Consider the following 25,276-nt stretch of genomic DNA (forward strand, 5'->3'; position numbering starts at 1 on the left):
AGGGTGAAAAGCTGTGTTTTTTGGGGGGTAAACTTCAAGAAGTGAAGTTGACAAATGCCTGGGCTCAGTTTGCAGCCAAGAGCGCTGGGGGTCCTTATCGGCACTCCCCGCCTGCTGCTGGGGGGACGTCGGAGCAGCCAGATCTAGAGTTAATTACATCGCCTGGCTTAAAGTAGTGACACAGCCCCACGTCAGCGCCGAAGGCAGTTGTCTGCCACTCTCCGAAAACCCTGTAAGTGTGAGTTATCGGGGCCTGACGGTTAAAAACTGTCTAGTTTTAGTAGTGGCTGTTTAATACACTCGTAAGTTATGAGTGAAGTGGAAAGGATTTTATCATCATCATTATGTGACAGGCTTATCATTTGGCTCTTCCCCAAGTATGGAAGAGCAATATTTATGAAACACTTTGGCTTCTCTGACTCCTGTGCTACGGCAGTGGGCTGGGGAGCTCAGGGTGACTGGGGTCCTTTAATTCTCACTCTCTTGGCCATAGGCTGGTCCTTAGAATCATAGAATGGTTTGGATTGGAAGGGACCTTTAAAGGCCATCTAGTCCAGCCCCCCCCCAAAAATGAGCAGGGACGTCTTCAATGAGATCAGGTTGCTCAGACCCCGTCCGACCTGACCTGGAATGTTTTCAGGGATGGGGCATCTACCACCTCTCTGGGCAACCTGCGCCCGGGGCTCACCACCCGCACAGGAGAGAATTTCTTCCTAATACCTAATCTCAATCTCCCCTCTTTCAGTGTAAAACCGTCCCCTCTCGTCCCATGGCTCCCATCCCTGATCCAGAGTCCCTCCCCAGCTCTCCTGGAGCCCCCTTAGGCACTGGAAGGGGCTCTGAGGTCTCCCCGGAGCCTTCTCTTCTCCAGGATGACCCCCCCACACTTCTCCCAGCCTGTCCTCCCAGCAGAGGGGCTCCAGCCCTCCCAGCATCTCCGGGGCCTCCTCTGGCCCCGCTCCGACAGCTCTGTGTCCTTCTTATGTTGAGGGCTCCAGAGCTGGACACAATATTCCAGGTGGGGTCTCCCCAGACTGCAGCAGAGGGGCACAATCCCCCCTGGCCCTGCTGGCCACGCTGCGGGGGATGCAGCCCGGGGGGCGGGGGGCTCTCTGGTCTGCCGGCGCACATTGCCAGCTCATGGGGGGCTTCTCCCCCACCAACACCCCCAGGTCCTTCTCAGGGCTGCTCCCCATCCCTTCATCCCCAGCCTGTGCTGATACCAGGGGCTGCCCTGACCTGGCTGCAGGTCCCTGCACTTGGCCTTGTTGAACCTCATGAGGTTCACAGGGGCCCACTCCTGGAGCTTGTCCAGGTCCTTCTGGATGGCATCCCATCCCTCAGACGTGTCAACTGCACCACTCAGCTCAGTGTCATCCGCAAACTTGCTGAGGGTGCACTCAATCCTACTCTATGTCATTGATGAAGATACTGGTCCCCATGCGGACCCCTGAGGGTCACCACTTGTTACCGATCTCCATCTGGACATTGAGCCATTGGCCACCGGTCGTTAATACAACCATCCAACCAATTCCTCATCCACCCAACAGTCCACTGATTGTAGTCCTTGCCTCTTGATTTTTAGCCCTTGCCTTGTAGCCCTTGCCTTTAGATTTATCGTCCTTTAGATTTACCGTCCTTCATGGTTCTGCCCTTCTCGTTTATATTCACGACTATCGGTTTCCCCTTTCTACCTTTCCGTAGTTATTTTCGTTTCCCCTTTAGGCTGTGTTGGGTGTGTAACCAGTGTGGCCATCTTTCTCAATCATGGGGTTGTGGCTTTTCAGCCCTCAGCTACCTCAGAGGTTTTCTCCACGTGACATTTCTTCCTTCTCCGAGTCGTACTGGGTCTGGTAGCTGGTCAGGAACCGGCAGGAGATGAGTGGGCAGATGCCATCATCGCAGAGCTGCCGGGGGGGGGTGGGGGGGGGCTCTGATGGAGCAGCCTGGTTGCCCCCCCTTCCCGACCTGGAGCCGGGCAGATGCTTGGCATCATACACAGCACGTTTGTAGCTTTGAATTACAACCCAGGACATCCTGATCCGGCATGAGTATCCATGTGGAAATAGGGAAGGCAGCAAGGAAGGAAGAACTTAACCTCGCTGTCTGTGACTGCGGAGCTGCTTTACATCTGGTTGTTATTGGGATGCCCAGATGCGGTGGCGATAAGCCAGCGGTAGTGGAAAAGGTGTGAGGGAAGGAGGAGGTCCTGGAGGATGCTGTTCCCGGGCTGCTGGGACTGACCCGCCTCTCTGGTGTCTGCGCAGGCGTGCTACGGCATCCTGAAGGTCCCCATCGGGAGCTGGCTGTGCCGGACCTGCGCCCTCGGGGTCCAGCCAAAGTGTCTGCTGTGCCCGAAGAGAGGGGGAGCGCTGAAGCCCACCCGGAGCGGGACGAAATGGGTCCACGTTAGCTGTGCCTTATGGATACCTGAAGTAAGATGTTTTCCAAGCTCCTCTTGACATGCGGGTGGGCACGGACCTGGTTTCAAGTCTCAGCCCAGGATGTTCGTTAGCAGTCTAAATAGCAAGTCCGGTTTGGCTCGTCAAGCCGCGCCGAGGTCAGAGCTGTGATGCCGGTCGGTCATCGGACCAAGGGGCACCCTGTTAAGGGAGGACACAGAGGTGGGGTGCAAGGACACAAGAGGTGGGGGGGTGTTCACAGGACCTGCCCGGGCAGGGTAAAGCTAATTTCATGTGCCCATCTGAGATACGCAGTAATATCCAAATGAGGAATTAATGCAGAGAAAGCACCAACATGAATTTTTCCTTCCATTTCATCCAGATTTGTTTCTGGTTTAGGGGGGTTGGGTCTGTTTTTTTTTTTCCAAATTACAAGTGACCCTGAAAAATAACAGATAAAAAATCCATCCCTCTTTCAGACTGCCACAGACATTCCCCTGTAGGAGATTTGGGATGGTAACCAGTATTTACAACTTGTCTTCTGTTTCGTGACCAGGTTAGCATTGGATGTCCTGAAAAAATGGAACCCATTACGAAGATCTCACATATCCCAGCAAGCAGATGGGCTTTGTCCTGCAGCCTCTGCAAGGAGTGCACTGGGACGTGTATTCAGGTATGTAACGCGGCACTGAAGAAGCTCAGACCTCCGGGGTTGTGCCTGTAATAGCCACTGGAGATTCTCGAGATGTCGGTGGACACGATCTGGCCAAGGCTTATTGCTGCGCTGAGTAAATTTAGCGACGGGGAGCGGGAGCGCCCGTCAGACATCATCAGATGTTGTTTGCAATCATTTAATGTATTGAGTGCGAGGAATCTAGATTAACTTTCTTTGCATAACACAGCGATGTTGCTGTAGTGACACTAATTACCGGGACTGCAAACGACCTTGGTTTGAAATCAGGAACCTCCGGCAGAAAGGCTTGGCGTAGCTGCCGGGGAAGTGAGATCCTCGTGAGATACGTAGCCCGAGTATTTCACAAACCGGTGGGGGTTGGCCGGGAAGCCTTTCGGCTGGGGGGATATGAGGAAACCCCGGGATGAGGTAGTCCTCGCTCGCCTGCTGGCTCGGAAAATAAGAGTATTCACCACGTATTACATTCCCACGTTTTCTCCACACCTAAGCAAACCACCGCAGACATCTGATTGCCTGCCCTCCCCGCAGCAGCAGCAGCAGCGTGCTAACGAGGGGGCGAGACATTCTCATTGCCGACCAAAAGAGGGATGCTCTGGGCTTTCTTATTACAAAAGCGGGACGGAGCTCCGCGGGCCATCACGTCTCTTCCCAGACAGCAACGAGCAGAAGCTCCCGTCCAAAACACGGCGCGCTCAGTGTGAGAGCATCTGGAGAGCTTTGCTGCTCGTCTGCATCCCGACGATTCCCTCTGCTCTGCCAGCGTGATGGCCCGGCGGTCCCTGGGGAGGGGCTGGGGGATCTGCTGCTCTGCGGTGCCAGTGCCTCTCGCTTTCGTTGGCAGAGCAGGCACCGAAGCAGCCTTGGCGTGCAGGGGGGGTCGGAATAGCCATTAAGCTTTGAAACACTGGGAGAAAGTTTTGGATGGGGTACCAATCCTGACCAGTCAGCTCCTGTACAGCGCCGGGAGCTGCTCCTCGGAGGTCGGCGGAGGCAGCGGTGGCTGTCGGGGACCAGAAATAGCTGTCTGGTTGCAGAAGGGCCATGGGAATAGGAGGTCTGCAGGTTCCGCTGCGTTTGTGCAACTGCCTTGGGTTTAGTGGGAGCTATTTAAAAGCAATCCCCTCAGCTTGAAATGAAATCTCACAATACTTCTTTAAATCTCTAGCGTTGACTCACTTCTTTTTTGACGGCTCTGGGTGGATCTGCTTATTCACCCTGCCAGATGGAGATACTGTGTCATAACGGCAACTGCTTTCAAAGAACGGAAGGGCAGGGAAGGAGGCAAACAGGCTTGGCAGCATCAAAAAGAATTCAGCTTCTCTGAGGCTTCATCCTCTTAGCGCCGGAATGGCACGGGAGCCGTGAGATCCCTGGGATGGAGTGGATTTGCATTAAAGGTCACCTGAGATGGAACAGGAGCTTTATTGTCTCCTATGCTGGCAGCTCACGGTTTATAAGTCTTCACAAGATTGTCGCCGGTGCGTTTGCCGAGGCCACCCCAGCACGCTCAGGATGGTTTTGCTTCAAGGAAGAGGGAAGGGGGAGAAGGGGAAAAAAAAAAAAAAAAAAAGAAGAAAAAAGCAGGCAGTGCCTTTATTTAAGGATTTATGGGGTAAATCAGCAAGTTCACCCATAGATAAATAAACACGCTCCGTACTCATCAGCGGTACAGAGCTCTGTTTTGAAAGCTTATGTTTATGGAGCATATTTTTGATTACTGCCTGTTTATACAGGTGTAATCTAACTACTTTTGTCAGCGTTTCAGGTTTATGACCCGGCTCTGAAAGGAGGAGGTTGTTTTCTGTTCGAGCACTGAGCTTTTATCCCTGGCAGCGGGAACCAGGTGCTCCGGGGGAATGGGGGCAGGTCTGGGGAAGGAGGGGGTGTTGCTTCCAGGAGGGGCTTTTCCACGGGGCTGGGTGGAAACGGGCTCTGCTGAAACAGGCGGTGAGATCTGGAAGGCAGGATGGAGGAGCAGAAGAGTGTCATCCCAGAGGGGCACGGGGATGCTCAGAGGCAGCAGCGCCGCGTAAGAAAGCGCCCACCTTGACTACATTCGCAGAGACCGACGTGAGGAGGTTTTGCGTAGGCACCTCTCTGCATCGGGGTGTTTTTTCCCCATCCAAATTTCACCGTCGAAAAGGAAACAAACCCAGGGAAGCTTCCCGCTGCTCTCCAGCCCTGGAGGCACGCTTTCCCCGGCTCCCGTCAAGGGGAAATCATGACTTCGCAGTGGTTCTTGCGCTCAGGCATCAGGAGATGCCAAGTGGACTTCAGTATCCAGCAGAAATTTTCTCGTTTGCATTACCGAGATGGAGAAGAGAGTGCCCGAGTCCCGGCCACACTTGCTTGATCCCCGGCTCCCTCCTCACCAGCTCCCTCCTCGCTTGTCACAGCAACTGGAATTGCTCACCACGGCCTTTCAAGGCAGCGCAAAATGCCAGGTCTCTCTTAGGTGCTGGCAGGCTTCTCCAAAGGGCATGATCTTTTGCTGTCATCATCTCCTAGCTTGCTTTTTTTCTTGTTGTTTTTTTTTTGGAGAGCAAAAGCCCTGGGAAGTGTCCTCCACCACTCAACTCGTTCATTATCGCTCCTCTGCCCGCTGCTGCCGGCTCCCCTCGAGCTGCTGGTGCCGCTGGTCCTCATCCACTGGGATAACTGGTGTGGTGGTTCCCACGGCTGGTGTCCGGTTGTGCCTGTCACCCTGAAAACGTGCAGTTCGACACCAGGGGAAGAGCAGCGCGTGCGCACCGCGCAGCCCCCACGCCATCCTCAGCCCCGCATCCTCCGAGCGTGTCCGCGTGGCTGAAATTGCCTATTTCGGCTGAGAAGCTCTACCAGGATCCAGACCGACCATCTGTGGTCACTGGAAATCACGTGGTAGTTTCTGTAAGGCCGCAGAAGTGTTGCGGCTGGTGGCTTGGCCGGAGTTCAGCACCGGTAATTAATTTTTCCTTCCTGAGTTCCCCTCGCAGTTGTGTTGGAGGAGCCGCTTCCTTCCCCTCCGGCCCCAAACTGCAGCGGGGCACCGCTGCACGCTGGTAAACTCCTTGGCAAATGAAATCATCCCTCTGTTTCTTCCCAGTAAGAGTGGTTTGAGGACTAATTAACAGCCCACGTTCATCTCTGGTGCAGTTCTCGCCCTCTCTCTCGGAATTCTGTTTGGGGCTGGGTTTGCCTGGATAAGCGAAGTGTGCTGAAATCCGCGAGTGAGAGGTGCTGTAAGATAACGAAGCACCGTCGATAACTAAGCAGACTTGGGGACAGCGCCGGTCTTTTGAGCCTGGTTTATTCTGCGTGGCAGATCCCTCCCTCCCTCGAAGAGCAGCTTTGTTCCAGCGCCGTTCTGGGATGGATCAATATGTTTTTATTTTCCGTTTATGGAAGGTCCTTGGGTAGCCACGGCCCACCAGGTACCTTCCTTTGCTGCCCTGTCAGCCGAGCTGCCTAATTATTTTCTATTTGCATTTTGGGCACCGTTTCTGACAAGTGCTGCCTGCCATCTGTCAAAGGAGAGATCCAGGATGGGCGTAATTCAGTTTGCTTTATTCTTAAAGTGGAGTGATGGTTGTTCCTGTTGGCGGGTCGTTGTCCTGGCAGAAGCCACAGCCGTTTTGCTGATGCCGTTATTAGCGCTGGTGGCGGAAACAGGCGGGAGGGGACGTCGCTGCGTGGCTTTCCTCAGCGCACGTAGTTGAGGGACGGCAGCGAGTTCTCCGTGTCCGCTTTCTCCACCATAGGTCTTTGTGCGCATAACTGCACAGAAGGATGCTGCGGTTTGAAGCACCCCCGGCTGTTGGACCAGAACAGCCAGGACGGAGTACAGCAGGAGAACATCAGGAGTACGTCAGGAGTATATTAGGAGTACCTCAGGAGTACGTCAGGAGTATGCCAGGAGTACATCAAGAGTATGTCAGGAGTATGTCAGAAGTACGTCAGGAGTATGTCAGGAGTATGTCAGGAGTACATCAGGAGTATGTCAGAAGTACATCAAAAGTACGTCAGGAGTTAGTGCCCAGCATCACTGCCTGGAGCTGTGGTGAGGGCTGCATCCAGCTCTCCCCGCTGGTTTCGGAGGCTTTGGAGCAGAGCCTGGAGAGCCCTGGAAGGGGAGGACTTGGACACCGCTTGCCTACGCTTTTCTCGACCCTGGCAGCCGCGCGAGTCTCCCGCTTTCATAAATAAAGTCAAGGGAAAACATCTAAAAGCAGCAACATGAAAAATTCACACGCCGGGTGACTGAGCAGGGATTCGGGGCTGATGGGACGAAGATAAAAAGCCATAAAACTTCTGTTCCTCAACTACTACCAGAACATATTTATTTATTTTTTCCTTTTCAAGAATTAAAGTGCAGCAAAGCCCCAGTAAAGCTCTGCAGCATCCCGGATGGTTTTTCATCAACGTCCGGGAAATTTCACCTGCCTCCGCCTGGTCCTTCAGGCCACAACTGCATCTTCATCCCCCACAAGAACAAGTCTTCTATAAATGCTGAAATACGGTGCCTACAGTAATAGCCCACTTAAAATGTCTCATTATTGCAGTTTAACTGGTCATTAGCAGCTGGAATAGACTGATTTCTTGTGGGTTATGGTTGAAATAATTACCTGACACTGAGCCATTAAAAAACAGTTAATGAGTAGAGGGGGAGAAGGTACTGCCGTGGACACGGGTGCAGTGCTGGCTGGGGGGGCAGGGGGGTGTCCTCTGTAGGAAACCAGGCTAAGATTTATTGCCTGTAGGATCCAAAGTAATTTAGGCATGAGGTAAGTTAGGGAAATTGTTAAAAAATTAATCTGATACAAGTTTGACAACAGTCCAGCCGCTGTACTAGTTCTAAAAGGTGATTTTCATGATGTTTTGCTCTGTACATGCTGAGTTGCCTTTTTTTTTTTTTTTTTTCTTTTTAAATGGAGCTTTTAGAGGCTGTGTAGTTTCCAGAGAGGAAATGCATCGTGCTCCAGGAGCATTGGCTGCTTCTGAGATACCGCGTTCACTCAGAAACCTTGATGTGTTCTGTGTGCTTTCGATAAAAACGGCATATTAGCTTTAGACGTGGTAACAGCGCGGAGTAGTTCAAGGGTGAAATACAAGTGCAAATTTCTCCATCAGGAGAAATACATTGACAGTCTTTGAGCATCCCGTTGGCCCGTGCTGTTGTCTATGGCTGTTGACGGGTCTTGTTGGAAGAACCACTGGAAGCTCCTGTTTATGGTAGGTGAAAGATGAGCAGGGCCTGGCACAGAGAAGGATTAAAGCAGGTAAGGTGGGAAGGTGATCGCTGATATCTAGTCAACCTTGGGTTCTTCTGCTTGGGTTTGTGGTGTCCCGCTCATGGGTGTGTAAGACTTGGGCAATACAGCTGTTCCTCCATCAGGAACGCCTGTAGTGGAGCATCCATGGCTTCATGGTAGGTGTCACTCAGATGGGCGTCACAGCTTTTGTTGTAAGCCTTGTGGTCCAGTTGCTAAGCAGCTCCCCCACCGATGATGCTTTGGCCTGTCCGTAAGCCCTGTCCTTCTCCCCGCAGTGCTCCATGCCCGCCTGCGTCACCGCGTTCCACGTCACCTGCGCCTTTGACCACAACCTCGACATGCGGACTATTCTAGCAGACAACGATGAAGTGAAGTTCAAGTCCTTCTGCCTTGAGCACAGCACCGGTGCCACCAAGTTGCCCGAGGAGGCACGGACAGAGCCTGACCAAGCCCAGCTGGACTTGGAGAAGGTCACGCTGCGGAAGCAGAAGCTCCAGCAGCTGGAGGAGGACTTCTATGAACTCGTGAAGCCTTCAGAGGTAGCCGAGAACCTTGACTTAAGCGAATCGCTGGTGGATTTTGTCTACCAGTACTGGAAGCTGAAGAGGAAAGCGAATTCCAACAAACCGCTGCTGACACCAAAAACGGATGAGGTGGACAACTTGGCCCAGCAAGAACAGGACGTTCTCTACCGACGCTTAAAGCTCTTCATGCACCTCAGGCAAGACCTGGAGAGGGTGAGTACAGCTTTTCCTTCAATGGTGTACCCATATGATCCGTCGGGGCTGCTTTAATGTGTGCTGGTGCCTTTAGACAGAGCAAGCCCTGTTCCCTCTTGACTCAGTTCAACTCCCTTAACAGTTGCATCCCTTCATGTAGAGTGTGATTCAGAGGATGAGGAGCACACACTCGTCTCCCCACTTCCCCTTATCCCCAGGCGAGCCTTTTGAAATGTGGTGGATCACGTGGACCATCCAGTCTGCTCCAGTGCTCAGCATGTGCGTATCATCGCTGCCAAAACGCTGACACTGGTGAAAAACGTTAGTGGTGGTCTCAGCCAGGGGTTCAAAAGAGCAAATGTCTGCGGGGAGAGGTGCGTCGGTGGGGCCGGGTGGCTGGGAGACAGATGATGCTGCAGCTTATATCCACTATAGCTTAGTAGTCTCAAACCACAAAATTATCCTGTGCTGCCCCTCAGATGCTTTCCAGCAGCAAAGCACAGGAACACTTCATTTATTTACTCACATTAAACATCAAAGACGGGTGAACGGCGGGAGTGAGCTGCAGGGCCAGCGGGACTGGGCATTCCCTGCCCTGCCGCAGCCGAAAGTGGGTCGGCTCCTCGGGGAGCTGCCGGCGGAGGCAGAGCCATGCCGGAGGATGGAGCCGGAGGATGGAGCCGGAGGATGCAGGCACCCGCAGCTCCTTGCATCACCGGGCATCCTTGCGCAGGGGAAGGACCAGCCGCCTCCACGGCAGCTTTTTGGTGGAGCAGCAGTGCCAAAGCTGTGCCGGCGCTGCCTGCGGGCGGGTTTGGCTGTCACGGAGCGGGCAGGGGCAGGGATGGGGCAGAGGCAGGCTGGAGAGGAGGAGGGGTGGCAAAGGCGAGAAGCAGGGAGGGGAGGAAGCACAGGGGAAGAAGCACAGCGCCGGAGTAGAGAAGGCAGAGAGCGGGCAGGGAGGGGACGGGTATGGTAGTGCTGGTGCTGGGGGGGACACGGGCACGGCACAGGGCAGCAGTGGGACGGGGACAGGCAGGGCAGGGCTGCCAAGCCTGGCAGGCACGGGCCAAGCTCCCTTTCCTCCTCTGCTTAAAACCTGAGCCCTGCCTGGTCCCCCCTCTCTGGCTCCTGCCGAAGGGGGGGAATCCATGGCCCCTGCTTGGGTCCCCTCCTGAGAGCTCACCCGGGCTGCAGAAACCATGGAAGGGCTCAGGAGGTCGCTGGGAGCAGGCAAGGATGGAGGAAAGCAGTGAAAGAACATCACTTTGACCCGGTGGAGGTGATGCCGTGGTGCCCTGAGCGGGGGGGCGAGGGTGCTGCCGGGGACGTGCTGCTCCCTGGGAGGCGAAGGTGGTGGTGATGCTGCCCCTGCCTATCCCTGCCTGTCCCTGCCCGTCCCCGAACCCTCTCTCCAAGCTGCTGTGGGTCTGCGGCATAATTTAACCCATGGGGAGAAAGGCGGTGCGGGTGAGCACCGTGTTCATGCCCAGTTGAGGTTTCAGCTCCGGACCAGCCCTCCCTGGCCCCGCGCTGCACGCACCTCCCCGCGTGGGTCTCAGAGCCTAAAAGCCTTCTCCTGTGTAAAACTAATTGGATTTGAAGCTGTTGGTCTCTTTTCTGTGGCCCTGTCAGCCTTCATCCCCGTGTACATCATTGCCATCGCTCTGCCGGTCTGTCCTCCCTTCGCTCCTGCCTTTGCCGCATCATTTCCACCTCTGCGTTGGTCTGGGCTGCTGCCACCGGTAACGGCTCAGCCAGCACCAAGCGGTAGGCAACAGGTTGCCGCCGCCGGATCCGAGGGCGGCAAGTTCAACTCACTTTTTTTCCCTCATCTGCCTCTCTGCATTGTAAATCTAAACCGGGCCGCTCCGCCTCCCTCTGCTCCCGCTTGCTCCCAGCTCGGCTCTCCCGGCTGCAGCGAGCCGCTGCCCATCTCTGGGCACGGCGCTTCGCTCCGGCGGCTGCCTCCTTCAAAGATGCGGCACCGGCAGCTTCTCTTTGATTTCTTTATGTCAAAACGACGGGGTTTGACCAGATTGCTCATTTTCCAGAGCCGCCTCCAGGCTTTGGGGGGGTCATTCCCCATTCAGCCTCTGCTCAGCAGCTCCCTGCCAGGTTGGCTGGAGGAGCTGTTTGTTTGCTCTTCTTCTAAGACGGGGAACAATAAACACTGGCCGGATCAAAGTCCAGTGCTCGGATGGGTGATAGGAGTTTAAATCCCCTTGCTGCCAGCACGCCGCAGGTATCCGCTCCTGTCCGCCAGCGCCGTTCGCAGCCGCCCCTGTTTGCCATGCGCATAGTGGGGCATCACATCAATTAGGGGCCGGAGAAGAGCAGCCTGGAGGGGTGGCTTTCCGAGGGTGTCCACGCGGCATCCTGTTGCCATTTTAATGTTTTCGGCAATTAATCTGGCAGGAATGGTTGCGATTCGGGGGCTGATAACGGTATCTGGATCCAAGAGTTGGGGAGGCAGAAGCAGGAGGGCAGATGAAGCGGGGGGGGGACGCAGGATGACGGCGTTGCCCTCCGCCAGCGTTTAACCACCCTCATTTCTGCACTTCACAGCATCAGCAAATTAAAGCTATTGCCTGGGAATCCTTGTACAGTCCCGCCAGGGTTTTTTTGGCCTTTTTTAACCCTCTTTGACTTATTTTTTTTTTTTTTTTAAAGCTTTTTCCAAAAACCGGTTGTTTAAATTAACTTTAACAAGAAACTATAGTTCCCAGGCTTTCATACCAGCATCGAAGCTTGGCTGGGGGAAGCAGCGCTGGCGGTGTTCAGCTGTGTAAGTGTGTGTAAATATCAGCAGTCTCTTAAGCCGAGCACGAGTAATGTTTTCTTCCAGGAATATCAAATCGCAGAGAAGAGATACCACCAAACACTTTGAGATGTGGGTTGCCAGAGGCAGTTGTTTTCCTCATAAAGAAATTTTAGTTTGATGTTTCCTCCAATCCAGAACAAAAAGAGAGAAGATAGTAAAACGTACAGCATGTAGCCCCCAGCTTTGTATTCACAGCTGCGGGATTCAACCCCCCAAAAAGAAAAAAGAGCGCCTTTTTCTCCCGTATACGTAAGTGTTTCTAAATTGTCCTTAGGTAAGATCGATGCCGTTAGGGGATGGCCATGGTTGTCCTGACGCCTTCACAGCCGTTGGTGGCAGACACTAGGTAAGCGTGGGACGACGTCCTGGCTTGCTGCGTCACTGTGAGAGGCACGAAGGGACTGTCCCCCGAGCCTGCAAATAGCCCAGCCTTCCTCCGCAGAGAGGGGCTTGAGGATGAGGAGGGGGAGGAACCGGAGACATCAGGGTCACGCGGGAACGTGGACATAGCCACCATCGAGGCCACCTCCTCCGTACCCTGTTGCAGGCAGTTTTGCTCTTGCGCAGCCTCAGGGCGCCGAGTAAGCGCTGTCAGATCCCGTTAGCTGCCATTAGCGTTTTCTGTTCGGCAGCCGAGGCCCTGCGTTTCCTCCGCAAGCCTCGCCGCCCGCCGCAGCCGTGGGGACGGAGCCCGGCTCTCCGGCCGCCCCGACGCCGGGCTGGCAAAAAGCGCGGCGCTGAAACTCATCCCGAGGGGGATGCCAGCGGGTGTCACACGCGTGGGGGTGTTTATCAGCAGCCCTGTGTGACGAGCAGGGTTTGGCCGCTGCTGCAGTAGCTCGCGCGAGCGCCGAGGTCTTGTGCTTTGCCGTTTGGGGTTTCCCGCTTGGTTACTAAAATTTCGTGAACCGGGACAAAACGCGCCAGCGATTTGCGGGGAGATGTGGAGCGAGCGTGAGTAGCCGTGCGGAGGGGAGGCTGCTGGGTGGATTTTGGGGCAGGGAAGCCCAAAACGTCACCGGGATGTTTTGCTGTAGTTTCTATGCTCTGGCTGGCATTTTCCTTAGGGCAACAGGCAGTTCTGTTCGTAGGGCACTGATGCTCAGTGGATCAGTAGCCTCCTACCTTCAGCTCCATCCCAGCCGTGCCCCTTCCCTGCTCTGGGTGCGGGAAGAGGGTCTTTCCCGCCCTCCAAAAGGAGCAGTTTGTGGATGAGAAGTGGCGTACTGACGCGGGGGCACCGAGGTACCTCTTAGCATTTGGCATATTTTTGGGGCAGGTTTCTATGTCGGGTGTGAACAGGGCGTGCGTGTGATGCTGCCGCCGGGCTGCTCGGGGCTCCGTGTGTCTGCTGAGCCTTTGCATTATACGTATGTGTTATAACGCTCCTTCTACACCATCTTCCCTTCCAAGGCTTTCCAAATCCTTTAGAGACATTAACTTTGCATAGGTCTGTGAAAATTTAACAGGAGGTTAAAACAGCCCGTGTGTCCTCAGCGTTGCCGTACCCGGGTAAGATCACAAACTCATCTGCCCGTTTCTCCCAGCGCTGTTCCCGTGTTGGGGGTCTTGGTCACTTTGCGTGCTGGTGTACCACCAGCAGAGTTAAAGGATGTGCTGCAACAAGTACCGGAGGTTAATCCCGACTCGTCGGGGCAGATCAGCAGTGCGCTCGGCCCCGTTTTGACGCCCTGCTGTGTTACTCGGGCGGGATTTGTGCCCTCGAAAGCCCAGATGCCGAAGCGCAAACCCTGCCTGTGGATTCAGGCCTTTGATGGGAGACCTTAAAGACCGACTTGCGTATTGTTTAGGTTCAGAAGAAGGCAGGAGAGGGAGAGAGACCACCCTACGTGCGGCACCCTACATGGCCCCCTGCCTCGGGAGGGCTTCGGACCCCCAGTCCCCCGGGCAGGATGGTCCCAGCTCGCTGCTGCCCCGGGCACTGGGAGCGGTGGTGGCCGAGCTGTCCCCCGTGCCGGGGCAGGGACTGGTGGAGCTGTGGTTGGGGTTCCCGAGGCGGCTGCTCTGGTTTGGGGTGGGCGCCCCGGGCACATTGGCAGGTACCTGCAGGGGGGATTTGGTGCTCCAAGAGCGATGTGCTGATGGGGTGAGCAAAGCCACGTCCCTGGAGATACCGTGCTTCCTTATGGCGTGCCCAGTGAGTGTGCTGGAGAAGCTGGCCAGCCCTCCTCATCTCCCCCGGGGGCGTCCGGGCTGTGCCAGAACAGACACATTTAGGCTTTGAATCATTCACTGCATGGTTTTGTCCCATATATATTTGGATGAGGAGCCCTCACCTCTACTCCTGGCACATCCAAAGAGCCCTGGTAGGGGTTTTGGTGGGGCACGGATGATGGCGAGATGAAGAGGACCGAGTCCCGGGGAGCGGGGGTTTCTCCAGGCGGCAGAAGCAGCGACGCAGCCTGAGGGGACCCGCTTGGAGCCCTGCCTAAACCAGACGCTGTTTCTTGTGTTTCTGTAGGTTAGAAATCTCTGTTACATGGTGACGAGACGGGAGAAAATGAAACACACCATTTGTAAACTCCAGGAGCAGATCTTCCATCTCCAGATGAAGCTTATTGAGAAAGATCTTTACCCAGGTCAGTACCGCTCACCAGAGCTCGTTCTCGCAGACACTGTCCCTGCCGGCCCCTGAAGCCAAAGACTCGTGCCCAAAGCTTCAACCCCCACCCCACGGAAACCAGATCTGCCCTCTCCCCTGTGGGGTTTAAGCACAGGTTCCTCTGGTGATTCTTTGCCCATCTCCAGTTTTGTTCAGAAACGCACAATAAAGCCATACCCTGGGTGACCTCTGCATGGGACCGGTCAGAAAGACGGAGCGTTTAGTTAGGTGGTGACGCTGAGGCGGCGTTTCGGTGACTTTTGTGGAGATGGAGCTGGTCGGGAGGAGATGGTGAATCCTGGGCACGGGGCTGCCGGCGCTGGGGTGGATCCAGGGCAGCCGGCTCCCTGGCACGGGCCAGCAGCCCTCGCTTCGGACTCGTTGCAGATGCCTTTGGCTCTGTCAAGAACCGAAGGTTAAGCTGCTGGTGGGATGTCTCCTAGAGACCACCTCCTGCTCAGCTGCAGTTCACTGCTCCACGTACCGATTAGTGGGGAACATCACGCTACTGCATGCAAACCCCTTTTTTTTTAAGGAACTGAAATAAAGTTGATTTCTTTCTGTCCTATCTTTTTTTTTCCCCCTTTTGCACAAGCAGTGCCGGAGCCCACAGCTCCTACTCCCTCCTCCTTTCCCTTCGGTGGCAGCCTAGACCAAACCCCGTGGCTGCAGAACAGTTTTTCCAGCAGCAGCATCTGGCGCTTTGGCAGGCGCTTCCGACGGTTGTTGTGTTTGTGGCTTTGGAGTTGCGTTTGAAGCCATCACATGCTCGGGGTTTCTTCAGGAACCGTCTGGGCTGAGCTTTCCTTGACAAAAGTTTCCTTTGACTGAAGTTTTGGAGGCTGAGAAATGTGTACGTTGGGATGTTTGTGACTTGAAGCCTGTGCAAATTCCTCTCGATGGCCGGAGGTGGGGGACAATGTGGGGCAGGAGTGGCCGGGACCCCGGGGTTTGCTCCAGGGAGATGTGGGTCCTGTAAATCTCAGTCCCTGTGACACAGATCAGTGACACTGTGCGTTGCTCCGTACGTCCTCGCAGAACCAGCGATGCGGGTCACCAGCCTGGGCAAAATGGTGTTCCCAGCTGGTGCCACCAACCGGACACCCCGCATTGCACATCCCAAGAGCCGTTCCCTGGTACCCGGGGAATTTGTGCGGGGTGGTGTTCCCAGCAGTGGTGCTGCTGGTGGGAGGTCCAGCTCGGGAATACCAGGTGGATAAAAGACAAGAACAACAAACTCAGATGCTGAAGGCAGATGCCATGTGCTGTTGCTGCCGGGCTCTGCGGGTTTTTGGGGGGATGGCAGGGGACCTCGTGATGCTCTTCAGTTCAGCTGGGTGAACCTGGTTTAGTGTTTGCAGCTCTCAGGAGGAGACAGGCGTGGGGTAGTTTGCCAGGAGAGCTTTCTGAGCTCACCTCCCTCGCGAACGGGGCGTTAGATGGCTGGAAATGCCCCTGGGGACCTGCGTTCCCCGAAATGCCCTGGGGAGTCCGACCACTGGTGCATGCCTGACCCTCTCTCTAATGGGAGAGGTGGGAGTGGGCAGCTCCTCCCGGGGAGGGCTGGGGGGGGTGAGACGGGACCCTCCCCGGCATGTCGGGGCTCTGGCACTCGCGTTTTGGGGCTGTCTGCACTGGTGCTGGCGCTGTGCCTTTGCCATTCCTGAAAATGTTACGCGTGTATTCGGGGCGAAGGACAAGTGCCATTACTGTGATGTCTCTTCTGCCTAAAGGTGAGTGATCAGAGACAAACCCGCGGTGAGAGGGTGACGCAGGCGGCGATGGGTGTGCAGGCTGGGGGATCGCTTCACCGGTTTTGGTGCAGGCGTTCTTCTCTCTTGCCCAAAATGGTTTGCATTTGCCAATTCATTGTCTGCTCTGAACTGACTGAGCTGAGCTGCTCATCTCTCCCGGGATGGGCTTTTTGGTTGAGCCTGAGCAGGGACTGCCGCCTCTGGGAGACATGGCTCCCATGAGTCGCTGCCGGCAGGGAAGGGGTCCTACGGTGGGAATTTGGTGCTGGGATCTCCAGGTGGTTTGGCCATCCGGGTCCTCCCCATGCCAGGGAGACATTAGTGACCCGAGTGCCTTTTGGCATCGATGCGTAGGGTCTCCCAAGCTCGGGAGGAATTCCCTTGCCGGGATGTGACATCAAAGTTGCGATCCCAAACGTGGGAAGAGGAGATGGCTCTGTTAGCTGTGACAGTCATAGCGCAGGCAAGAGCACAGCATCGGTACGCATCTCCTCCCCGGCGCAGCACGTGGTCCTCCCGCTGCTCTCCAGGTCCTGCCCGACGGCAGGAGCAGGCGCCGGGGCCGGCCGGTGTGAAAGAGGTCAGAGAAGGATTTAGCCTCCAGCTGCCCTTCCCGCGGCAGCTACACAGCCGTGCCCGTGCCACCCCTGCGTGGCAGCGCACAGCAGAGCCCTGGAAAGCAGCGTTGCGTTGATTTTCTGCCTCAGCTCCTGACTGTCTCATCCCCAACACGCCCCATTATAGACCCTGATGGTTTGCTAAGCCGTGCCAGGCCAGTTGATGATGCTCAGAGCTAAAGATACTCAGCGCCCAGTGGGACCAAAGCTATGGATAAACTCACTGCTGCGTTTTCCATGGTTACGATGCACTGACTGGTTTGAGAGCGGGGGGACGGTTCCTGTAGCATCCCCTCCCCACAGCTCCCGACCGGGCTGCTCCGCGTGCCGGGGGTTTCTTGGAGAAAGGAAGAAGTCTCCATTATTTTGCCTGGATGAGGCCAGTTTTTAACTGCTGTGACGGTACTCATCGCCCAAAATCTGTTGGGGTTATTCCAAAGATGGTTTTTGGCACAAAGGTTTTTTTGGAACGGCTCCCACATGAAACTCAGAACTGGAGGGGTTTATTTTTTCTCCTGACAAATGATCGTTTAAGCAGGAGATTTTTAATAAAATTAGCGAGGACTGCCTGTGTGAAATGAACCCGCCTCTCCCCTGTATTTTTCTTGCACGGAGTGGAAAGTAAACACTGTCTGGCTTTGAAGCACGGCTACTATTTTGACAGGTTCCCCTTCAAAAAGTGCTGCTCGGGTTTCTCTTTAGCCACATTGTGCTGTCTAAATGGAGTTAGGTTTTTATTTTGTAAGCGAAGTGAAAAATGTGCCTGCCTTTCTCCCGTTATTTGGCAGGAACCGTAGCAAATACCCATTTTGCTTTTGCTTTTCTTCCTTCCAGGCGAGTCCTTTGGTCAGGAGGGGTTCCTGGCGTGGCAGCCCCAGGGCTGTAAATCCTCTGTTAATCCAGACTCAGGCAGGTGCAACGCGAATTCCCTCCCCTGCTCGCCCAGTACATTTCCACTGCCGCAGCGAGGGGAGAGCAGAGGTTATTCCCTGGGACCCGTCCGGTCCGCGGCCTCTCTGCTGAGGCTGTTTGCAGGTCTGCTGCCGGCTGACACAATAAACCAGTTCGTTTCTTGAAGTCATTGCTCCAGTCGCCGCAGGGCTTGCGCGGGTTCAGCCTATGGGCCAGACACTGAAAAACCGCGTGTCTCGCCTCCGCTTCCGTCAGCCACCCCCACTTTGGTTTAAGGGCAGCATCTTTCCCCCTCTGAAAATTAATAGACGTTTTAGCATGGATTTCTGTGGGAGAATGACCTAACGGAGTAAGTAAGAACAGTTGAAGTATTTTGCTTGGCAATGCGAGTCGTACTTTTATAGGGTATTTGTCCTGTTTACCCGAGAGGAATAAATCCAGTAGAAGTTCAAAGCCATTTAGGAAATACTGGTTTTTAGCTGAGTGTCTACGTAGTTAAGAGTCATATCCCCGGCTTTCCGTAGGCAGTGCTGGTCATCTTTCCTACTCCATTTACTTATGCTCAATACACTGCTTAAGTTTTATAGCTTTGGGTTTTTTTCAGCCCCGCACAGTATGAGGGCGAGCAGTTACTATCGCCGGAAAGGCAAATCAAGTCAAGGTCTGCTTTAAAACACTGCCGGTAGCGTTGCTGTCAAACATGCTTTGCAGCTGAATCCCTCCAGGAGATGCTCTTGCCGGTGATGGGTGACACACGGCTGGGTTTGGAGGTCCCCATGTCTCCTGGAAGGTGTCTCAGCAGGGTTCGGGGTTACTCCCTTCTGCTGCTCCCGCAGGTCCTCACCCTAAAGCGCTGGTCCAGCAGGACACGTCGGCGGCTGCGGTCTCCAGCGAGTCCCCTGCCTTCAGTGGGACTGGTCCTGCAGCCGCACTAACTTCATGTCCAGGGCCCAAACCTCTTTTTTTTTTATATAATCTATGGGATTCAGATTTCCTTAACGTATAGAGACCTTAGCCTACAGTTGGCCAAAAAGTGGCTGCTGTTCTCCCTTTTGGCTTGGAGTTGTTTGCAGGTCTGGTCCAGGTCGTCACCGCGGGGGTGTGCCCCAGGGGAACTTGCTCAGCGCAGCATCCCTGATGCCTCGTCTCACACGGAGTTTTCCTTTTTTTCTAAAAAATGCCAGAACAAACTGGGAAGAAGACAAGGGGTAAGAAAAGTGACCCGAGAAGGAAAGGAAGAGATGGTAGAAAAAATAGTCCCGAGAAGAAAGAGAAAAGGAAATCAGTCAACGAAACTGTGTTGGGACAACTGGGTAAGTCTGATTTTATGGGCGCAGAGTTGACCCGTGCCGCTGGAAGTTCCCTGTTTTGGGGAGCGGGGTAAAGAGTCCCAGCCCCGATCCCTCCTGCACGTACACCAGAAGCCGTGGGAGCCACTTCCATCTCTCCCTTGTGGGCATCAGCCTGAATTACCGAGGTCCTGGGGGAGAGATGGCCTCGGAGACATTCGTCCAGCTCTGGAGTCGCCAACATAAGAAGGACATGGACCTGCTGGAGCGTGTCCAGAGGAGAGCCACGAGGATGATCCGAGGGCTGGAGCACCTCTCCTGTGAGGAGAGGCTGAAAGAGTTGGGGCTGTTCAGCCTGGAGAAGAGAAGGCTTCGGGGAGATCTTATGGTGGCCTTCCAGTGCCTAAAGGGGGCCTAACGGGAGAGCTGGGGAGGGACTTTTTACTGGGGCATGTAGCGATAGAATGAGGGGGAATGGCTTCAAACTGGAAGAGGGCAGGTTCAGATTGAACATTAGGAAGAAGTTTTTCCTTTTGAGGGTGGTGCGGCACTGGCCCAGGTTGCCCAGAGAGGTTGTTGAGGCCCCATCCCTGGAGGTGTTCAAGGCCAGGCTGGACGTAGCCTTGGGCAACCTGGGCTGGGGGGAGGTGTCCCTGCCTATGGCCGGGGGGTTGGAACTCGATGATCTTCAAGGTCCCTTCCAACCTAAACCATTCTGTGATTCTGTGATTCCATGACACTGTCCCTGGTGGGGCAGGGGGTGTAAAATACACCCCCACCCTCCCCATCCCCCGCAGCCCCAGGGCCTGCGCCCGGATTGGGAGAACGCGTTACGAACCCTGTGCTGATGTGCTGCTGAAGTGTGATTTCGCTTTCCGGTGATAAAATCAGACTTACCCACCCGGCAGTAGGGCTAATCCCCCGTGTCCTCTGTGCTGTGCACCGGCGGTGAGTACAGCACATGGTCCGTGCATTTTCATGGCATATACTGTCCAGGACCGTGCGGTCGTGCCGGTGGTCCAGGATCATGCAGGAGGCAGGCACAAAGCACGGCTGGTCTCTTGAGTTTGCTGGGGGGCTGAGGAGATGCAGGCTGGCTCCGAGGATGCTTCACCCACCTCCGGCTCTTCCCCATCAGCTGCTCAGCAGCAGATGGGGCTGGGGGGAGGGGGGGGGAGGCAGGGGGGGGAAAGTAAGAAAACCAGAACAAAAAAAAAGTCTTGTTTGACATGGGCCTTGTCAACTGCATATGGTTTTTACACGGAATTGGGTTTTTGTTCGACTTCCTCCAGCGCTGTCACCTCCGCCAGCATGTGGGGCTGGAGGTGATGAGTTCACGCGTGCTCAGCTGCCCCACGGGTACACTGGTCCCGCGGGGCTCTCAGGCAGTCTGGGGGTGCCATAAAAGCCTCCGGGGGGTACCGAGAGTTTCTGTGGGAGGTGTGGGGGTCTGGGCCACCCTGCCTTGCTCTGCTTTGCCCATTGCTCGCCCCGACCCTGCTGCTTTCTGTTCATCTCAAAGCCGTTCGGTTTTAGGCAGGAGCCCCTTTGGAAACGGGGCTTTTGCACTCATCCTCTCTCTGCGCTGTTCTCAGCTGAAGAAACTTTGGATTCTCTGGGGCAAATTCCTTCAAATGATGGAGGGATGGGGCGTCTCCGAGAAAAGCTGTGCTGCTGCAAGCCTGGGGAACCAGGCAGCCGACCCGAAGCTTCACCGGGGTCTTGTAACCTCCTGGGTGTTACGAAAGGGCTTGAAGCGTCGCTTGGGGCTGCAGTCATCAGAGAAGGGCTGGGGGGAAGGCGACCTTGGCAGTGTCCTTGCCGGCAAGACCTCGGGCTGTTTGGTGCCTGGGTACCACGCGATGCCCTGAGCTCCTCCCTGCTCCCGCTTCCCCTCCCCTGCACTGGGGTCGGAGGCAGTCTTCTCCAAAAGGACTGCAGTGACCTGCCAGGGGGTGAGGGACTGCCACCACGGCAGGGTCACCTCCGAGGGGGAACCCAACCTGAGGGACCTCCTGTCGCCCTTGAGCAGCCCTGGCATCGCGCAGGCTGTTCTGTTTACCCCCCTGCGGTGTTCGCTCATCCACACAGCGTGGAGGTGAGGGTGATGCAAAGCTGTCGTCGAGACCAGCAAACATTGCGGACATGAGCCGCCCTGCCCGTCCCACTGCTTTTTTCCCCCCTTCTGTTGCCCGACTGAGTGCTTTAAAAAGAAAGCTCTTAACCTGAAAGCAAAAAAAAAAACCAAACCGAATTTTTCCTCCATCCCCAAAACCAGCTCTGGTGTTGAACCTGTGAGTTTCTGTTACGGGGATTAAAAGTGCGTGTGCTTGTGCGGGTATGCGCCGTTCGCGTTGCTCGTTAGACCCAGCCCAGCCCACAATGCTTCCTTCACTCTCAGATATAATTATTTAGGAAGTTTTTCAGCTTTTTCCATTCCGGCCCGTCATCTCCATGCCTTTTCTTCAGTTTTCACACCTCCCCGAGTATTCAGAGATGTTCCCAGACCTGCCTCCTGCCCTCCCTGCCTTTGCACGCAGATTTAGCGCCGGTCCCATCACCCCACTGACCACGTGGCTTGGGAACCTGCCACCCCCCCACCGGGCACAAGTCCTGCTCTGGTAGCAGTCGCTGGATTTTTGGGCTCCCACCTGGATTGTCTGTCCTGCGGCCTTTGCACGGGGATGTATTTTCCACCCACGCTGGGGTGGGTTGAGGCTTGGCATCTTTGCAGCTGAAAGATGCTCTATTTCGATTTGGGGAGGTTTGCGGAGTGTTGGATCACTCGGGTTGTGCTGTGACCTCGGCGGACCCCAAATTCAGCCTAAGTGCTGGAGTGAACCCTCTTCTGCGCTCTGCTGTGGTGCGTTACGGTTGATCTTTTGAGCGTTTCTCTGGTGCCCGGGAGTTTTGGTGAAGTTGGTGGTGGTGTCACGAAGTTGGTGGTGGTGTCACGAAGTTGGTGGTGGTGTCATGAAGTTGGTGGTGGTGTCAAAGGGCAGCGCGGCTGTTCCTGACTTCTGAGGCAATCTTCCCTTTTTGTTTTTTTTTTTTCCAGGCTTGTCAACCTCCTTCCCCATCGACGGGACCTTCTTCAACAGCTGGTTGGCGCAGTCGGTCCAGATCACCGCCGAGAACATGGCCATGAGCGAGTGGTCCCTCAACAACGCCCACCACGAGGACAGCACCCCCGGCCTCTCCGAGGAGCTCCTCCAGGACGAGGAGACCTTGCTGAGCTTCATGATGGACCATTCCCTCAGGTCCCCGTTCAAGCAGAGCGAGGCCACAAAGAGAGTGAAAAGCAAAACGAGAACGAACACTAAGAAAAAGCTGCCCCGGAGCAGCCCCCCCGCCGGGGGTGGGAGCCACCCGGAGAGCTCCGAGCCCTGGACTAACAACGCCAGCGACTTGTCGGATGATGCCACCAAGCCCTTCGCTCCTGATTCCAGACCGAGCAAGTCGGAGAAAGGGGTGGCCAAGCTTCCCGCCGACCGCAAAGGGACGGGCGAGGCGAAAAAGGCGGCCAAGAAGGGCTCTCTCCCGAAAGCCGGTGAGTCTCACCCCCCGGCCGGGGCGAGGGGCTGCGTCAGCAAGGAGGAGGAGGAAGAGGAGGAGGAGGAGGAAGAGAAGGAGAGGGAGACGCCGCGCTGCGCTCAGCCGGAGCCCAGCCCGGCGGCCAAAGTGCCTGACTCCGTAGGTAGCCCCAAAACCGTCGTGCGGTTCAAATTACCAAAGGAGAGCCGAGGGACTCGGCGGTCGCAGCCCCCCAAGCCCGACGGCGCCGGCGGAGCTCCCTTGCGTCGTTTCGACGCTGAGACGGACGGCTACTTCTCCGACGCAGAGATGAGCGACTCGGACGGGGAGTCCCGCGGCGGCAGGGCGCAGCGGGGCCAGCTGGATGCGGCCGGCGAGGACATCGTCAGGATGAGCATCCTGGCATCCTAACTCCTCCCGACCGCCCCGGCTCGACGAGGCCTCAACCCAGTTACAACTGCCATGTCCAATTCCTGCCTGGTATCACAGCAAGGGGGATTTTTAATATGTGTATATAGTTGGAAATTCGGCACTGTTGTCTTTCTCTTCTCTATACGCCTGAGATCCAGCTTCAGCTTCACCGACATCGATGACCGTGACAGTAGTGGTCCCTCCCCGGCTCCCCGACGTACCCCGCTTCCCGGGAACGCGAGCCGCCGCCCGGCGGGACCGATGCCGAGGGTGCCGAGAGGGCGGAGGGTGCCGGTACCCGTGCTTTCTGCAGGGATGACAGTTTAATTAATGGGCATTATTTAACGAGGGGCAGATTTCTGCCCGGGACGGTTGCCCCCGGAGCAGGGAGCGAGCGGAGGGTACGGTAGCGGTCAGCTGCGGGAGGGGAAATAAAGACCCGCCTGTGTGCGCGTATAGGAGGGAGCGAAATAAGCGATACTAAAATAAATAATGACTAAAGCACAAAAAGCTTGTTGGAGGAAAGCGCTTGGGGTGGAAGAGAGCAACGTTGCGTTTCTGTTTTTTGGAAGAAAGAAAAAAAAAAAAAAAAAAAAGCCGCCTCGGTCATTATTTTCCCTTCACCTTTCCATCCGGTCGGGATCCATCCCGGGGCCAGGATGCAAAATTTCTCCCCGTCGCTGCCCCGTGGGATGCGGCCGGCGTTCGGCCCCGCCGAGGTGGTCGGCAAAACCGAAGTGATGTACTCAGGTGAATCGATCAGCTCTTGGCAAGCCGGGAAACGGAAACGTGGGGCAGGACGGAGGAGAAAAGCATCCTTTAAAAACACCGCGAGGAGCCGCCGGGGGTGGTTTAACCCGGGAGGTTGAGCGAAGTTTTTCTGCCCGTGGCTGCCGTGGTCCCACCGTGCCGGGGCGGCGCCTTTGAAATCCCCTTTGCACAACGAAACGCTCGGCCCCGAGGGTGAACGTACCCGTCACCGAGGGGAAATGGCAACGCTTGCCTTCACCATTTTGTTTTCCTACTAAACGCTACAATGGAAATGGTGAATTTATTCCTCCCCATCCTTTTTTTTTTTTATTATTATTATTCTTAAATCCTGGTTACAAGCTGTTGACTTGTTGTGGGAGGGTGATTCACAGAAGCTGACATTATAAATATTACAATAATTTAATGCATAAAATGTCCCCAATAAGCCTTAAATGTTGTTTAAAAGCCCATGTTACCTACGAGTCAGGCGAATTTCCGTGTTTGCACTTAATTGCACCATTACTTCGGTTTTGGCTTCAAAGGTCACAGTTAAGTCGTGCTACGTGTTTTATTGGAGTGACCCCAGTGTGAGCTCAGGGAACAAAAAAAAAAAAAAAAGGAATTCACTGAAACTTTTGTTGTTGTTTTTTAAAAATAAAAAATGCTTAAAAAAAAAAACTTAAAAAAAAAAAAAACCAAACCTGGGACACTTCTGCAACCGGTTAAACCCATCACTAAACAAAAAAACCTTGCAATTGTCAAACCAATCAGTCAAATAATTTTGTGGATGCCAAAGAATATTTTGACAGTCAAGCAGCACAGCCAGAAACCGGAAACTTGTCATTATGAAAAAAAATTGGAAGTTATTTAGCAACAAAGGACTAAAGACACACTCATAACACACTGCTGCGGCGTTAGGTTCCAAGCTTGCTCCGAGGGATGCTGCTGCTCCGAGACCGCATCCCGCCGTTTTGATTTCCGATGCTTTTTGCTCATTTCACTGTGAGCTTTCTTTTGAAACTCTGAGACTCCTCCGATTGACGTTTTAGAGTAGATCATCTTTATCAGCCTTCCAAAGTCCTTATTAGTGATAAAATTGCAGCGATGACAGCCCAGCTCACCCCAGGCATGGCGAGCGGCGGGGGCTTCGGGTCGGCCGCCCCCGCCCAGCCCTGGCCGAGCCCCACAGGAACCCGGCGGAGACTGACCGTGCCTGGGGGAGGAATCTTCCTCAGATGGGAAAAATGCTACACAAGTTATTAGCAGGAAAAAAAAAAAAAACAAAACCAACCAACCAACCGACTAACCAACCGAAAAATCGACCAAACGGGAACCACCTTTGTTATAAATTAGCGTAATCCATTGAGGTTGGAAATGAAAATCTGCTCATTAATTAAGGCTCAGTACGTTCAGATAATGTTAAATACAGTAAATAGGACTTAGTTTATCTTATCAGGCTTGCTAGCTTTAGCTACAGTATCCTAGTATAAGAGTC

At 54.8% G+C, this 25,276-nt stretch overlaps 1 protein-coding gene across 6 annotated transcripts in view; it reads left to right on the forward strand.

The window, feature by feature from the left end:
- JADE2 (jade family PHD finger 2) overlaps window positions 1-25,067 on the forward strand; it is an 87,394-nt gene extending 62,327 nt beyond the window's left edge. For 5 of the 6 annotated variants that reach the window (XM_082489726.1, XM_082489722.1, XM_082489723.1 and 2 more), the window contains exons 7-12: window positions 2,268-2,435; window positions 2,959-3,075; window positions 8,624-9,085; window positions 14,374-14,491; window positions 18,982-19,110; window positions 22,145-25,067. In XM_082489726.1, coding sequence (XP_082345852.1) covers window positions 2,268-2,435; window positions 2,959-3,075; window positions 8,624-9,085; window positions 14,374-14,491; window positions 18,982-19,110; window positions 22,145-23,031 — 1,881 coding nt within the window. In that variant the 3' untranslated portion in view covers window positions 23,032-25,067. The remainder of the gene's footprint in view (window positions 1-2,267; window positions 2,436-2,958; window positions 3,076-8,623; window positions 9,086-14,373; window positions 14,492-18,981; window positions 19,111-22,144) is intronic. The other variant, XM_082489725.1, reaches the window with a different exon arrangement.
- The last annotated feature ends 209 nt before the right edge of the window (window positions 25,068-25,276 follow it).

The sequence above is a fragment of the Vanellus vanellus genome (assembly GCF_965231255.1).
Source record: "Vanellus vanellus genome assembly, chromosome: 13".
Classification (NCBI taxonomy): Eukaryota; Metazoa; Chordata; class Aves; order Charadriiformes; family Charadriidae; genus Vanellus; species Vanellus vanellus.